The following is a 15,507-nucleotide window of genomic DNA, read 5'->3' on the forward strand; positions in this document are numbered from 1 at the left end:
ATCTGACTTAAAATGGGAAATAAATCTATAAACAGTGATGTGTGTAAGTACAATATGGAGAATAAAGAGATGAGTGATAAACATCAGGTTTGAATAAAGACAACCTGTGTGCCAGGTTTCTTTAAGTATGAACATTGTGATTGATGTTGGAATTGATGTGTGTGTGGGTCTGCACACACACACACACACACACACACACTTTCATTGTACAGTAACATCACCGCGCTCTCATGCACAGTAGCAGCTGCACAGCATTTTCCCCCCTAAGCCTGGACGTTGTCAGGATCAGCCAACCAGCCGGCACAGTGGGAGAAGAAGTAGGCTCCACTCCTGTTCTTTTTGGAGTGGCATGTGATCCTGCCTGCATCCCAAGCAAAGCCCCCGAGTGAGTAAGGTGCGCGCATGCCGGAGGAAATGTCAGACCCCAGCGTGGAACTCAGCAACAAGCCCTTTGCTGCTCAGTTGTCCAATGTATACTTCAGCATCTTGGCACTTTTCTGCTTTAAGCTCTTTGTTAAGATCTCTCTCAACTTGCTGGCTTATTTCTACGTCGTCCGAGGAAACCGTAAGGAGGCTGCCAGGATATCAGCAGAGTTCTATGATTATGGTAAACAACAAGGTGAGTACATTGAATAAAACCTTGACAGAGCTGATACTTCCTCTTCCTGAGGGGTTTAGCACAGTGTCTTCTCTTCAGGCACATACCTGGATATTATTTGGTGAAAAAGTGACCATAAAACAGATTTGTTTACATGACACGCACAAAGACACGTTTGGCCTTGTGTGTGACGTCAGATGTGGAAAATATTGAAGAGAATATATTGATATTATTTCCTCTAAATTCAAGTTCACTTACATCATCCTCACACGCCTACTCACAATTTCCATGTTTACAAATGAGCTATCACGACTGCTGTGTTAATCCACTCAGCATATTAAACATTAGCCGTGTTCACATGAATCCATGCTGCACAGATACAAATGTGAGCCTTCTTTTTCTCTCTTTATCTTAAAGGCTGCATATAAATCTTGAACTCTACGAGCTGGCAGCTCTTTCTCTCTTATGTATTAATAGAACATAGTCATGATACCCGCCATCCCCCTCCTCCCTCCCCAAACCCCCCCACCCCACCCCCCTCCTGTCCTACTTTCCATTCCCAGCTATGCAGTGCACCCGTTCACACTCAGACAGCAAGCAAAACAACACTTCACATTCTCAGGGACAGGAAGGGTTTTTTTTCGGAGGGAACATTCTGGGGGAAGATGAGACATAATCGTACGAGGGGGTGTTGAATTTAAAAGTGGACTCCACTCCATCAGAATACTAATTAGCCAGGCTTAAAGGGGGTTAGTCACAGTCCTTCAGATGTGGACTTCCTTGTTTTGAAGAAATCTGTTTGATGTTTGCAGCCAAATGAATGTCAGTCAAAGGGAACAGGCAGCCTGGATGTGATAGATATCACCAGGTCGGATAATAAACTATGATTAAATACGAGGACGGAGACAATGAGGATGAGAACGTGTGGAATGCATCAGCTGTTATTCTGGACATTGATTCAGGTGTGCTTAGTGGGGGTTTTGTTGGGTGGGGTTTTTTTGCAGGCCACTGCCAGTTTCTGTCGTTAGTGTTCATTAATCTTCTGAATGAAACTCGAATGTGCTGAGGGCTTCTTAAGTATGATTAGTCTCATAATAATATGCTGCTGAACTCTTTAAAAAGAGGAACAACATGACCTAAGAGGTGAAACTACGACTTTGATAAACGTTGTGAGAGCGGAGGATGTAGAATCCATTAAAGAGGTTTGTGAAAGGGATTTATCTGAACAACAATGTCAAAACACTTTGTTCACATGTCTGTCAAAGGTCCAGTCAGTGAGCCTGTAAATATTATGGCTGTTTTTTTCTTGTAATGTTGGTAACCTACAATTTAAATCTTGCTCCACAGTTACAATTATGGAAATAGCTTTGGAGTGTCAGCTTTAAAACAAAGCATTGAAATAAAAGCAGATTCATTCTTACTCTCCTCACAGGATCCTGGGCGGACCGCTCTCCTCTACACGATGCTGCGAGTCAAGGCCGCCTCCTGGCTGTCCGGACCCTCATTTTACAGGTGAAGAGAAGACAATCCTCGGGAGACCATCCTGCATCCCCTGGGTCCCTTGTGCAATTGAGTTTGTGTCACAGCTGTTGTAGACTCCCAGGCCACACATTGAAATATAAACAGTGACCATCTAGCCTAACACAGTCAAACATCTCAATACTTCCAGTGTTTTAAGGTCACATGATCTCCTCTTCTTCAGGTGAAATCAGTGTCCTCGCTCCTCTTCATCATGTGTGTGAAGTGTGTTGTTGTAAATCCACTCTGATCCTGTATTTGATCATGTCTATAAACCCCTCTATTTCAGCCCTGCTCAGAACAGGCTGTTTGTGTGTCTGTAGCTTTAAATATGTAAATGAGCTGTGTCTGACCACGCCCCCTCTCTGGAAGGGCTCGGGTGTACTCGCTGCTTTCTGGCTCCATGTCCTATTGTTTACGGTGAGAAGGCAGACTCAGAGGGCAGAACAAACACCTAGCTGTGGGAGTGTCACCCACCTGGGGGAGGGGCTACTGCCCTTTGTGATGTCATCAAGGGAACATCTCCAAACGGCCTGTTTGGGAAACATTTCTTGAAAAATGGAGCGATAGAGAACACATTGCTCAAAAATACTCTGTCACCAAGGTGAATTAATTTGCTTGCAATTCTTTGACATTACAAAAAAAACAAGTGCCCAACATTGGGTGCATTGGACTTGTGTTTCTGTTGCCATGGTTACGAAACAGGTATCAACATTGTTCGATTTTTATTCATGTTGTATCAAAGTTTAAAGTTCTGGTTCTATGTCGGCTCCAATCCAGACTTTAGTGATAAATATTGTGTTCATGCCGACATCTAGAGTCACAGAGGACAAACATTTATTTTTCCATTAAATAAAGACATCATAAAATACCCATAATATGCATTGTAACATTACTAATGTGACCATAGAGCTGCTGGTCAATACTGAGGCCTAATAAACTGAAGACTGAGACTCCTCCTCTCTCACTTGCTCCTTCAGCTGCTCACTGATTGACGAGATTCGCTGCCATAGATTGAGCCAGCTCAGCTTCAAAGCCGACTCTGCTTTGTGATTTATCAGCTCTTTAACGGGCCTCTATTGATTCTGCACGCTTGTCTATCTATCTCTTTTGTACAAATGTGACCGTGCAGTGCGGTTTGCCAATTACTGCCACTTCTGAGTGGAGAGAGGACGGGTCTGTTTTAGGACGATTCATTGATGTTTTTGAAACGTGTCTGACAAAGGCCATGTCGTGCTTAATGTCCCTTATAATGTCTTTGTCCCTTTTGAAATACTTCCAGGGTCACAGTGTGAATGTTCTGACCATAGACCATGTGACACCCCTTCATGAAGCCTGCGTGGGAGACCACGCCGCTTGTGCCAGAGCACTCATTGATGCAGGGGCGAATGTAAGTCACGTATTAGTCTTTAATGATGCTGCGCTGCACAGGTCAAGTGTCACTGCTGTGGTTGGGTAAATCAGGGCATGGGTCAGAAATGAGTAATGCCCTCCTCTTCTCTTTACAGTCACTGTAGAGATATAAAGTTGTTGTTCTCCTTCAACAGCTCCCTCAGGATGTTGCTATGAGTCCACTTGTGCGGTTAAACAAGGCCTAAAAATAAGGATTTAAAAAAAAGATGTGTTCACAGGTCAATGCCTCTACAATTGATGGAGTCACCCCTCTGTTCAACGCCTGCACCGTGGGCAGTGTGGCATGCACTGAAATTCTTTTAGAAAATGGAGCAAAACCCCAGAGCCTTGTATACCGTCCATCACCCATCCACCAAGCTACGAGCAAAGGTACGCTGCCACTGAATATTCTGCACATGTGATCAAATGCATCAGCTCATTTACATTTACTCTCATGTCTGTTTAGTGCTGTGTTGCAGAGAGTTGTCAGAAGTTTAAGGTTTACTCATTATGCCGTGACAATGCTGGACGCCCAAACTAAACATGGGCACAAAATTCAGATGGTGAGGTAAATGCATGTTGGAGTAATCCCAGGATAAGTCTGCAGAGGGCGCTAAACCAAGAATGTCACAATTCAAGCCTCTTCGTGAGCTCAGTCTTCTCCCATCACTGGGGAGCAGCCTTCACCTGGCAGCCCTCCCGTGTTCTGCCCCCTGGAAAACCAATCAGAAGCAAGTGGGCACTTGGGGAGGTGCGGTGATATTGATGACCACGATGAGGATATTTAAGTTGGTTTTGATTCTGATTAAAACTCTCATCAGCAGTCGTTGAGTGTTGTTTATGGAGATGATATTTTAGCTTTGATTAAAACACAACAACAGTGCCTCTGCACTTCCTGTCAGATCAGACTTAAAGATGTAGTTTCCTCCTCTCCAGATCCTGTGTTCTCTAACGTACAGTGCTTTGGATATAAGCATCTGCTAGATTAACTGTAGAATTGATAAATGTGCATTAGGGCAGAAAATAAGAACTGATTTGAGGTCAATTATTTAGTAACAGTAAGAATCAAAGCTGTGCTGAGAGTTCATTCTGTCTTTCAACCTGTATTTGTGTCCTTTGCTGAGCTATAAAGCACTTTGAATTCAACCTGCAGCGTGACAAACAGCCTCTGAAATAAATCCCAACAGGAGCCGAGCAGACAGTCTGGAGAATTATCCTGCATTGTCACTTACTGATTACTGCCTGCATGCTCTATTACTTCCAGGTCATTACGGCTGTGTGGAGGCTCTGGTGACTTGGGGGGCAGATGTGGACATGGACATTCCTCACCTAGGCACAGCGCTCTATACGGCCTGCGTCTGCCAAGAGCTGGAGTGTGCCAGGAAACTCCTGAGGGAAGGTCAGCTTCCCGCCGCCGTGTGGAACTGTACATCACCGTAGACAGGAACACGTCCTGTATGAACAAACAGACACAGACACAGCCACGCTTTAATGCATGCACGCTAAGGTACTTCATAAATCTTTAGAACAGCAGGCATGTCACAGCAATAACACAGCTTTATTTATTACCAGTTATTTTACTGGTCAAGAAAACAGCGAACGCCAGTAGCAGGTCTCAGCTTGTCTTTCTAAAGATCATAGCAGAATGTCTTTTGAATCTCTCACTGGTGTGGCTTATATGATGCACGCCATGCTGCAGTCGAAGCAAGGAGCCGTCCTACAGCCTCATGTAGGGCACAGCTGACTGAGCTATTTGTATGCCCATATAGCTACCTGTGATTGAAAGTGACGAGTTCACATCCAAAGTTCACATCCATTCTCTCAGGGCTGTTGAAAGTAATTTCCTGGAAATGTAAGAGATTGTTAGGAAGACAAGGGCAGCCAGGTGACCGCTGGTAAATAAGAATCAGAAAATATAGTCACAGTAGCTCCTGGATTACAACAGCATGTTGATATTTCAGAGAGGAAGTGGATCTGACATTGAGAATCTTTTTTCTTACTTTTTTCTTGGACCGTGGCAAAACCCCCAAAAACCTCTTGTTGTGCATACAGGTGCAAACGTACAGAAAGGCAGATCCCTGGATTCACCTTTACATGCAGCTGCAGAAAAGGACTGCACGGCTGTAGTGAAGCTGCTGCTGGACTTTGGTGCAGACATAAATGCCAGGAACACAGAGTTTCAGAGGCCAGTGGATGTGGCTCCGCCCAGCAGTATAACAGAAGGCTTCTTACTGCTCTATGAAGGTACCTTTGTGCTCCTTTTCTTGTTCTCCAGTCTGACCTTGAAGCTCCAGACCGGGCTTCATTTTTTCATTCTGTGCTTTAGACCCAGCTTACATAATGTTTCATCGTGTCCTTTTCGTAGCGACACCTCGCCTGCTGAGCCCGCTTTGTCGTCAGTGCATCAGGAGCTGCGTCGGCCGGGACAGACTCCACCTCCTCTCCCACCTTCCCCTGCCCGCCCGGCTCAGGAGCTTCCTGCAGTACCAATGACAAACCGTCTGCTACAGAAAGAAGACGAAAAGGACAAATCAACGCCAAAACTTCTTTCTACCTTTAAATGTAGGAAATCAGCTGAGAGTGTCAGGCAGCGGGTAGCTGACAGTAACTAGAGGAGGCTGCCACTCTGAACAAGTCACATAGAAAAGAGTGAAATAAACACACGAGTGCTTTATCAGGTGTGCTGTATTTAGCTGAGACAGAGTGAAACACTGAAAAGTATACACAAGGGTTGAAAGGTCATATCAATGTATAATATACAAGGTTCAGTAGTCATTGTTTTGGATTTGATATTCTTTGAAAGATTGCCCTGTACCTATTTATTAAATAGTTTTTGAAACATGTTCATGTCCAGGCTATTGGATTTAAAGAATGAATGAGGGGATGTAAAACATGAGTGTGTTCAATGTGTTTGTGGATACTAGTGGTGTAGTCAAGACTCATATATGCCAAAACCGAGACCAGAGTGTTCAGAGACAAGACCAAGACCAAGACCAAGACATACTCGAGACCAGAGTGCTCAGAGACAAGACCAAGACCAAGACATACCCGAGACCAGAGTGCTCAGACCATAAAAACCTCAGAAAAATCCACATTGTGTGCAGGGGGGCGTGTCACTCACAGGGAAAGTTAAAGATCAAACTACAACTTTAAATTAAACTTTGTAGTTTTAGAAAGAGGTGTAAAAAATAAAGTCGAGTCTGATAATGAATTCATGTAGACTTGCGTCAACCCGCCAGGCCTCTAGAGGGCAGTAATGCGTCAAAGCTGTTTGTGTTCTGCCGCATGTCGCGACCTGTTGCCATGGAGACGTAAACTAAAGACGCAACGACGGTGGAATTTTTTGAAAAGCATGTCGGATCCACAGAGTCGTGAAAAACCAGGACTCCAAAGAGAAGTCCTGAAGTGGCTGCAGAGCCTCGACCTGTCAGTGCATCCCAGGAACATGCGCAGGTAACACACCTGTCTGTTTACAAACAGCTCATGACGTCAAACACGTCATCAGTGGTTACTGTCCAAGGTGAAGACGTGTAGTTCTGATGACTGTCACGTGAGAGTGATCTATGTCTGTTAAAGTGGTTTGTGTTGAAGCTGCTTTAGTTTTGCTCTCTTTCTGTTTCTTGATGATGAATGCACGCGACCTTCTGGACTCTCATCCTGGATCCTTTGAATTCATGGTGTCATGTTCATGACTCATGCATGCATGAATGACACAGCAATAAAATGGCTATTTAGTTTGAATCTGACGCCATGCAGCGATAACTTTAGCTGGCCTTAAAGATGCATCCCTCATTTAAAACATCAGCATGTGAAGCTCCATGAACCAAAGGTTGCACAACACTGAACACTGAACACTGAAGCTTAAAGGATGCAGAAAGGTGTCAGCTAGAGGAACATCAGCGCTTTGTAACGCTGCCAGCACAGCATCTCGTTCAGAGAGCACTCCCCTGGTTCACTGAATATAATGCATCTGTTCTCCCTGCTTTTGTATTTCCAGGGACTTTTCCAGTGGTTACCTTGTGGCCGAGATATTCTCCCGTTATTACCCCCGAGACTTTCCGGTGCATTCATACGATAAAGGGACATCGCTTGGTGTCAAACAGAGGAACTGGAGCCAGATAGAGCGGGTAAGAGGAAGAAGAGATCTGAAAATATACCATGTGTTTGCTTCAGTCCTGAACCATCATGAAAAGACTCTGAGGAGTGCCCTTGAGCAAGGCACCCATCGAGACCCCTTTTTGCAGGTCTCAGTCTCATCTCAGAATCTAAAGCGTTGTTACTCGGTCTCTGACTGGGCGGACTCTGGAGAGGCGATAGGTCCTGGTCATCACTGGGACTAAAAGAAGACCTGCACACAACATCTCAGGGATATTCATGGCCTGGTCTGGTCTCAGTCTCGCCCTGCCCTGGTCTTGGTCCTGACTTGGTCTAGATCCCTAAATGTCCCGGTCTGTCTCTGGTCCCACGTAGTGTACAACTCTACTTAACTAAAGGAAATAACCCTCTGTCGTGTGCCTCCTGTTATCACACAGGATGCTTGTTGTGACTTGAGGATCTCCGGGAGCAGAAGGGCCTTTTTTTAAAGTGACCTGATTAGAAGTTGTGTCAGTCTGTACAGAAGCAGAGTCTGGCCCTGATGAAGGAGCTCATTGATGGAACCATCCACTGTAAACCAGGAGCCGGCGAGCTGCTGCTGCAACACATTTATACAGTTTTAACTGAGAGGAGGTGAGCACTGAGTGAAGGGTGATTCTGCCTCTGCCTCCTGTCCAATCAGAATCCTCACCTGCGTGTTCGTCTCTCCGTTTAAGCATCAGAAAAGTCCAGCGCTCCGAGCCGGACTTCACTGACAGGGAGTACCAGGCTCTCCTGCCCCCCCTGGCCCGCTCCACAGCCTCCCGGGCCATCAAGAACAACCTGAGGACGACCGAGATCATGGCCGACCCCGACATCTCCACCAACCAGAGGAAGGCAGAGGTCATCCTGCACATGCACCTGCAGCAGCAGTCTGAGGGGAGGGCTGCAGACCCCGGTGAGTCCCTGAGAGCCAACAAGCACACGCTCTTTATAAGTCACGGGTTCCACCACCGCCGCGACAGAAAGGATGTAAACACAAGTCACATAGATTGACAGGCTGACTGAGTGCGAGCTTAAAAGAAGAACTTTTCTCATTTGTCTGATCATCATTTTTGTTTTGTGGATCAAATATCAGCGACGTGTGACTCCAGGCATTACCTCGCTGACAGGACGGTTTGAAACTAAATGTAGGAAGGAGGCAACATGGAGGCCGTGTTATAAGTGCAAAGACAAAACAGTCATGTTGATATGAGTTCATGCTGCAAGCCAATAACCGACCAATCACAGCTCCTTTTGTTCATTTCAGAGCCGAGTTCCTCGTCGACTTGGAGCGGAGCGCTCGTTTCCTTTAAGGAGATCAAAGTGTGCCAGCCTGCCACACGCTCCCTGCTCCACTACTGAAGGAGTGTGTGTGTGTGTGTGTGTGTGTGTGTGTGTGTGTGTGTGTTCTATGAGCCTGTTTAACATGTGCTGCTGTTTTTCTGTGGCTCGTGTGACGCATCCTTCAACACGTGTGCGCTCCACATGTACCACTAGATGGCAGCATACAATCAGCTAAACGTCTCTCCTGCTGTTGTGTCCTCCGCTGTGTTGATCCACTGACAGTAAGAAGAAATAAAAAGGTGGAGCAGGACATAAATGGCCGTCGTCTGTGTCATCACTGAAGCATCATCATCACCTCTTCCTCATCTTCATGAACACCTGCTAAATGTTAGATAAAGATTCCCTGAAGACTTTCTAACTGAGCTGTTGTCTGTAAACTGGCTTCTTGATTTGAAGAACAGTCGTCCTCCGTGCATGTAGTCATGAAAGCATTTTTCTGTCTTCTGCATATTAATGATTAATGTTCCAAATTTCCTCGCCGTAGGTCGAATAGATTTCAGCTCTGCTGACTGACCCGGCCTCACACACCAAAGGCTGGATGATGTTCTGCTGTTTTCTGTGACTGAACCTTTTTAAACTTGTTCATCTGTCCTCCAGCTAGCAGACTGCTAATGAGCTGCAGACAGACATCTCAGGCCTGTGATAGTAGTCACATGGCGTACCTGAATACAGAGGGATTTATAACAACCTGCTGAAAAGGAGGCGATGAACTGCAGGAGCCTCCTTCCTGATGTTTTTAATTATTAAGCAGAGAGAAACTCTGAGCGCGCTTCACTGCTTGATTTCTTTCACAACCACTTCTGACATGTATGAAAGATGCATTCATCTTTGAGGGGAGCAAAGTTTACGTGCACGCCGACCTTCCTACAGTTAGCATCATCAGTTTATCAGAGAGAAATCACAGCAGTGGCTCCGAGCCTCGGTGAAGTGGCTCCTCTTCAGAGCGTTGCTGATGGTGACGCTTGGCTGGAGTGGCGTGCAGCGTTGTCTCTTCTTCACGACGTGTGAACACCTTACAAAACGATGTCGAGGAACTCATGGTGATCAAACACTCAGCATGTGTTCAGGCTGATATGTTTCATCTCACTAAACTCACTTTACCTACTGCTTTCTCAGTTTCTCCAAAAGAGGACTTTTCTGGAAACAGGGTTAGGGTTGTTATTGGGCAAGAGGCGGGGTTTCACCCTGGCCTGTTCTCTCAGCCAATCACAGGGCTGACAATCAGTCACACCTACAGACAGGTTACAGTCAGCAGGTAAGCAGCGTGTGATTGGACTGTGGGCGGAAGCCAGAGAGAAGCACGCCATGCATGGGGAGAACATGCAGACTCCACACAGAGAGGCTCCTGTCAGACGGGGATTCAAACCAGCAACCTCAACAAAAAAAAAAATCTTTTCCTCCTGTGTGTCTGTTTTTTTTTCACTCATAGCAAAGAGTTTGTTTCCATTTGTTTTTTTTCTTTTCTGGTGTCAAAGCCGCTCACACTCACTCACTCTGCGTCGGCCCCAAACCTCGGAGCGCTCGTGGACGTCCAGTGGACGATTCAGCTGAGCCGTGAAGCTGGTGAAAAAAGGGATGACAGGATGATAAGTGCTTCTGGCTGACTGCCTGGCTTCTCATGTGCCTGTGCTTCCAACAGAGAGGTGGGACAATGCTGTGATATGATCTTCACAGCAGCTACAGACTATAAAGCACAGCTGACATTTACTGCTGAAAAATGAGTCTTTAACTGTCGGAGGAGGAACAACAACAAACAATGTAAACCAATCATTTCAGCCCTGCACTTCTCCCATCCTTTAAGACATCTCATGTCCCATCTTCTCTCTGTGGCTGCTGAAGCCTCTCTCAGTGGAGCTGTAAAACCTGACCTCCTTAATCTTTCAGTGTCTCTTGATTTCGCTCAGCTTGACTGGGTGTGAACACACATCAGCACTTAGGACGAGGAGCGCTGTCGCCTGTTGATGTCTGCAGGCCACGAGCGTCGGAATCTGGATTCTCTGTGTCGACGCTCACATTCAGCCACGCTGGTTTTCTATTGAAAATCCATTTTGGGAGGTAACTGCAATAGTCAGCAGCAAGTGCCAGGATACAGATGCTGAATAACAAGACGTAGCATGTAGCACGTAGCACGTAGCATGAGTGAACAGCCTGATGCAGTCTCCATAATAAATCCTGCTTTAAACACTAACTCATCATGATGACTGAGATTGGCTGATTTACATTAAAGGGTTACAGGTTGATGTTTATATTTATTCTACATCCACACGCCTCCTCTACAGAACAATGTCTCGGGCCTGGTTTCCATGGCAACTAGCGAGCCCATGCTGGAGAGAGACCAGGAGACATTAATAAGCTTACTGTGAGCTTCTTTGGCTCCTTCTGTTGGTCATGAGCGCAGGCGGTAGCTGCAGGATTTTTTAAAACTGCAGACGCATGCACCCAAAAGAAAAGGCGTGAATATTAAATTTATACTGGCGTTCAAAACACTGAACGCACGTGTGCCGCCGCCACCGCCGCCGCCATTAGAAAACTGAGGATGCCTTAAATGCCCTCGGAAAGTGTTTCACCATCTGCCCATTTTTCCAATCGACGTCTCAGTGTGAAGGAAGCTCTCATGGTGACATAGAGGGGGGGGGGCGGGGGGGGGGGGGGGGGTCAATGCCTTGTTGGGGGGAGGGGGGGGGGGTCTTTGTAAGCTAAGGATTCCCCCTGGAAAAAAATCCCTCCCCCCTCATTCCCCCACAGCAAATCTCCCACCCCTATTAACAAAGCCGCAGTAAGCTGTGGCCATGCTATCCAGGCCGAGGGTGGGGCGCCGCGTGTGTCTGTATGATGGCGTGCACACAAACGCACAGAAAGGTCACGTGCACGTCAGCCTGTGATATTTATATGAATTGATTCAGAATCAGCTAATTAACTGCGGTGATTTATTTCCATATTTTCAAGTTAGTTCCAACCAATTAGCTCTTTGTTGTAAAATCCCCAGGAAGCTAATTTAGTGATTAATGTGCCGGAGACAAACAAATATGAAAACATTCTTTACAATAGAAAAATTCAGCCTTCACATTTGTTTACAGTCATTTAAACCAAGGCGCTGCAGCGTGCAGATCAACGCCAGCGCAGGATCTCAAACACATCCTGACTTTATCAGGAGTGGAGACATTGATCCAAACCAGGATCTAGTCAAGTTCATGTAAACACACTCATTAAAGCTCCAGTGAAGACTTCTTGATTTGTGCCCATTGTAGCGCCCCCCTGTGGACAAAGCTGTAAAGCTCTGATATTAGCAGCAGAAGTCCTCGTCCTCACGTGTCTCATTTCTGTATATTCTCAGTTCAAACTGTACAAGGCTGCGTGCTGTCTGTAACTTCAGCTCACACATACAAACCCGCTACAAGTGACCAATCATTGAGCTCCATCTGGACTTCAAACTCTGCAGCGTTTACTTCACTGCGGCAAAGTGAATATTTGAACGTTTTTGAACGCCAGCTGTAGAAAACAAACTTCAGAATGAGCGTTCGAGTGTTCGAGTTCACAAACTACAACGTTTAAACGAAGTCACAGAACGACCTGGCTCCGTCTCCTGAAATAGGGCGCACACGTTTTAAAGGGTAAGGATGTGTGAGATCATCGGGAAGTCTAATAAGCTGGCAGGAGAGTCCGAGCTGGATGGATCTGGGTCGATGTGGTCCCTCTATCAGACCAGAAGACTGTTTTTAGGCAAATGATTAAAAGAGCTTGTGAGTGGACGCGGGAGGTTTGACCATCTGCCTCCATGCTACAGAAGGTTAATTGAATTATTCATTAAAGATGCTTCATTAAGTGATTAAACATGAATAAAGCGGTACTTTTTAATATGAATAAATCATGAGATTCATTTTGAAACATTAGTCTTACTCATCGCCGTGATGAGTGTATTCAAAATCTGATTGGCCATCGTTAAAGGTGTGCAGCTTCATACACTGGCTGCCTCTTCTTTTTAAAGATGAACCAGGATCCACTCAATTAACCTGAAGCCTTTGGCTCGATTCTTAAAGACAAGAAACACGAGCTCATTGGACAGTGTCAGTCTGTGATCACCAATTCTCACATTTTAATTGTTGTATCTCTTAAAGATAGACTTGGTCATTTTCTAAAACTAGCATGATTTGGAAAGTAGCATTCCCTCTGTGCTCCTTCGGCACACGGCCCCTCCCCTCTGTGCTCCCTCTTAAACCACGCCCCCTTCCTTACAGGTGACCTCATCTCGTCTCTTCATCGTGTAGAAACGACGTCGTCTCATGTCTCACTCAGCGGTCAGTCAACTCTCAGTATAAACTCCATCATCAGTGACGAGCTTTGAGTGTGAGCAGGGAGACAGGGAGGCTGTGATTGGTTCATCAGAGAGCAGGGAGACAGGGAGGCTGTGATTGGTTCATCAGAGAGCAGGGAGACAGGGAGGCTGTGATTGGTTCATCAGAGAGCAGGGAGACAGGGAGGCTGTGATTGGTTCATCAGAGAGCAGGGAGACAGGGAGGCCTGTGATTGGTTCATCAGAGAGCAGGGAGACATGGAGGCCTGTGATTGGTTCATCAGAGAGCAGGGAGACAGGGAGGCTGTGATTGGTTCATCAGGGAGCAGGGAGACAGGGAGGCTGTGATTGGTTCATCAGAGAGCAGGGAGACAGGGAGGCCTGTGATTGGTTCATCAGAGAGCAGGGAGACAGGGAGGCTGTGATTGGTTCATCAGAGAGCAGGGAGACAGGGAGGCTGTGATTGGTTCATCAGAGAGCAGGGAGACAGGGAGGCTGTGATTGGTTGTTGTATCTCTTAAAGATAGATTTGGTCATTTTCTAAAACTAGCATGATTTGGAAAGTAGCATTCCCTCCGTGCTCCTTCGGCACACGGCCACTCCCCTCTGTGCTCCCTCTTAAGCCACGCCCCCTTCCTTACAGGTGACCTCGTCTCTTCATCGTGTAGAAACGACGTCGTCTCATGTCTCATTCAGCGGTCAGTAAACTCTCAGTATAAAGGGAGACAGGGAGGCTGTGATTGGTTCATCAGAGAGCAGGGAGGCTGTGATTGGTTCATCAGAGAGCAGGGAGACAGGGAGGCCTGTGATTGGTTCATCAGGGAGCAGGGAGACAGGGAGGCTGTGATTGGTTCATCAGAGAGCAGGGAGACAGGGAGGCTGTGATTGGTTCATCAGAGAGCAGGGAGACAGGGAGGCTGTGATTGGTTCATCAGAGAGCAGGGTGACAGGGAGGCTGTGATTGGTTCATCAGAGAGCAGGGAGACAGGGAGGCCTGTGATTGGTTCATCAGATTGGCACCTCGTGACAGACATTGGTTGAAGTTTTTACAGACTTACAAACTGATACAGATGATGGATTTACTTTGTTCCTTTTTCAGAGAACCTGAGTTATTAATGTCTGTCAGGACCTAAAGACAGCTTCAACCAGGATATTAAAAAGTGGATCTGGAGGAAATGACCCACCCTGACTTTAACATCTTGTTTGTGAATCGTGTGCTGCGGCCTTCTTGACCAGGTCACCTTGTGAAAGACATCTTGATCTCAATGGTTCAATGAGAAAGTGGAGAACAACATTCACTAAAGGAGCCACAGGACTGATTTGAACCCTGGTCTCCTGCTTGGATATATGGGGCTCCATAACCAGCTGATCTGCACCCCAGAAAAGACAACTTTAAACATGTTCACTGGGCAGTTACAAGCTGTCCACATCCTTGAACCTCTTCACCAATCGACCAAACCATCAATCTAAGAAGTCTGTACTCGCCTCCGATTCCTCGCTGCAGCAGAAGCTAAATATCCCCAGCGGGAACATTAAAGTTTCATCTCATCCACCTGTGTGATCCTCCATGCATGCATCCATCTGTCCGTGCTGCTGGTCCATTCAAAGCAGAGCCGTGTGATGTGTAATGATCCTAGAAATGATTCCTCCATCCCTCGGTCCCAGCCTTACTTTGCATCCGTGCTCGGCCTTTGCTCTCCACACTGCTGCTTCTCTAGACTCACTCATCCTCTGTCTAGAGATTAACAAATTATAGTATAATCTAGACACACTTGGCGACACGCATGTCTCTGGAAATAATTGTTTTTATTGTTTAAAAAAAAAGTAGGAAAAGTCAAAATCTATTTTCTGTCCGACATTTTTGATAGAACCTGGAGCAGTGCTGAGCTGAAACCTTATCACAGGTTATCATCCAAATCTGAAACATGATCAGAATCTAGCAACGCCTCGATAATCCGCTGTCTGTGTATTTACATGATAAAAATCCACTCACACCTCTGTGGTGATCGTATAATTGAATCTGTATGACTAACAAGATTAGGAGAATCCCATTTTGAAATTAGACGTCCCCCACACTCCCCCTCCCTTCTTTAAGAGGAGGCTGAGTTAATGCAGTAGAGGCAGTGCAGGGGGGGGGGGGGGGGGGGGTGATGGGCTTAACCATTCTGGACCAGAGGAAGGGGTTTCTAGGTGGGCCGGGTGAGTACTGTGTGACCTGTAGTTGTAAAGTTTGCTCTCTGAAGTGAGA

General features: G+C 46.2%; 2 protein-coding genes across 4 annotated transcripts; both read left to right on the forward strand.

The window, feature by feature from the left end:
* Positions 1–224: 224 nt before the first annotated feature.
* Positions 225–6,351, forward strand: asb5a (ankyrin repeat and SOCS box containing 5a). Of its 2 annotated transcripts, none has more exons than XM_079352057.1 (7): positions 225–619; positions 2,031–2,110; positions 3,399–3,506; positions 3,748–3,898; positions 4,773–4,907; positions 5,561–5,752; positions 5,874–6,351. In XM_079352057.1, exons 1-7 carry the CDS (start codon positions 403–405, stop codon positions 5,999–6,001), a joined length of 1,011 nt encoding a protein of 336 aa, XP_079208183.1. In that variant the 5' UTR covers positions 225–402; the 3' UTR covers positions 6,002–6,351. The 2 variants fall into 2 exon arrangements, with proteins under 2 accessions (XP_079208183.1, XP_079208184.1); XM_079352058.1 differs by lacking the exon at positions 225–619 and adding an exon at positions 1,151–1,560.
* Positions 6,352–6,805: 454 nt separating this feature from the next.
* On the forward strand, positions 6,806–9,224 carry spata4 (spermatogenesis associated 4). 2 transcript variants are annotated; one of them, XM_079352756.1, is made up of 5 exons: positions 6,806–6,961; positions 7,506–7,635; positions 8,109–8,236; positions 8,320–8,540; positions 8,892–9,224. In XM_079352756.1, exons 1-5 carry the CDS (start codon positions 6,861–6,863, stop codon positions 8,984–8,986), a joined length of 675 nt encoding a protein of 224 aa, XP_079208882.1. In that variant the 5' UTR covers positions 6,806–6,860; the 3' UTR covers positions 8,987–9,224. The 2 variants fall into 2 exon arrangements, with proteins under 2 accessions (XP_079208882.1, XP_079208883.1); XM_079352757.1 differs by having other exon boundaries at positions 8,118–8,236.
* The last annotated feature ends 6,283 nt before the right edge of the window (positions 9,225–15,507 follow it).

The sequence above is a fragment of the Symphodus melops genome (genome assembly GCF_947650265.1).
Source record: "Symphodus melops genome assembly, chromosome: 9".
Lineage (NCBI taxonomy): Eukaryota > Metazoa > Chordata > Actinopteri > Labriformes > Labridae > Symphodus > Symphodus melops.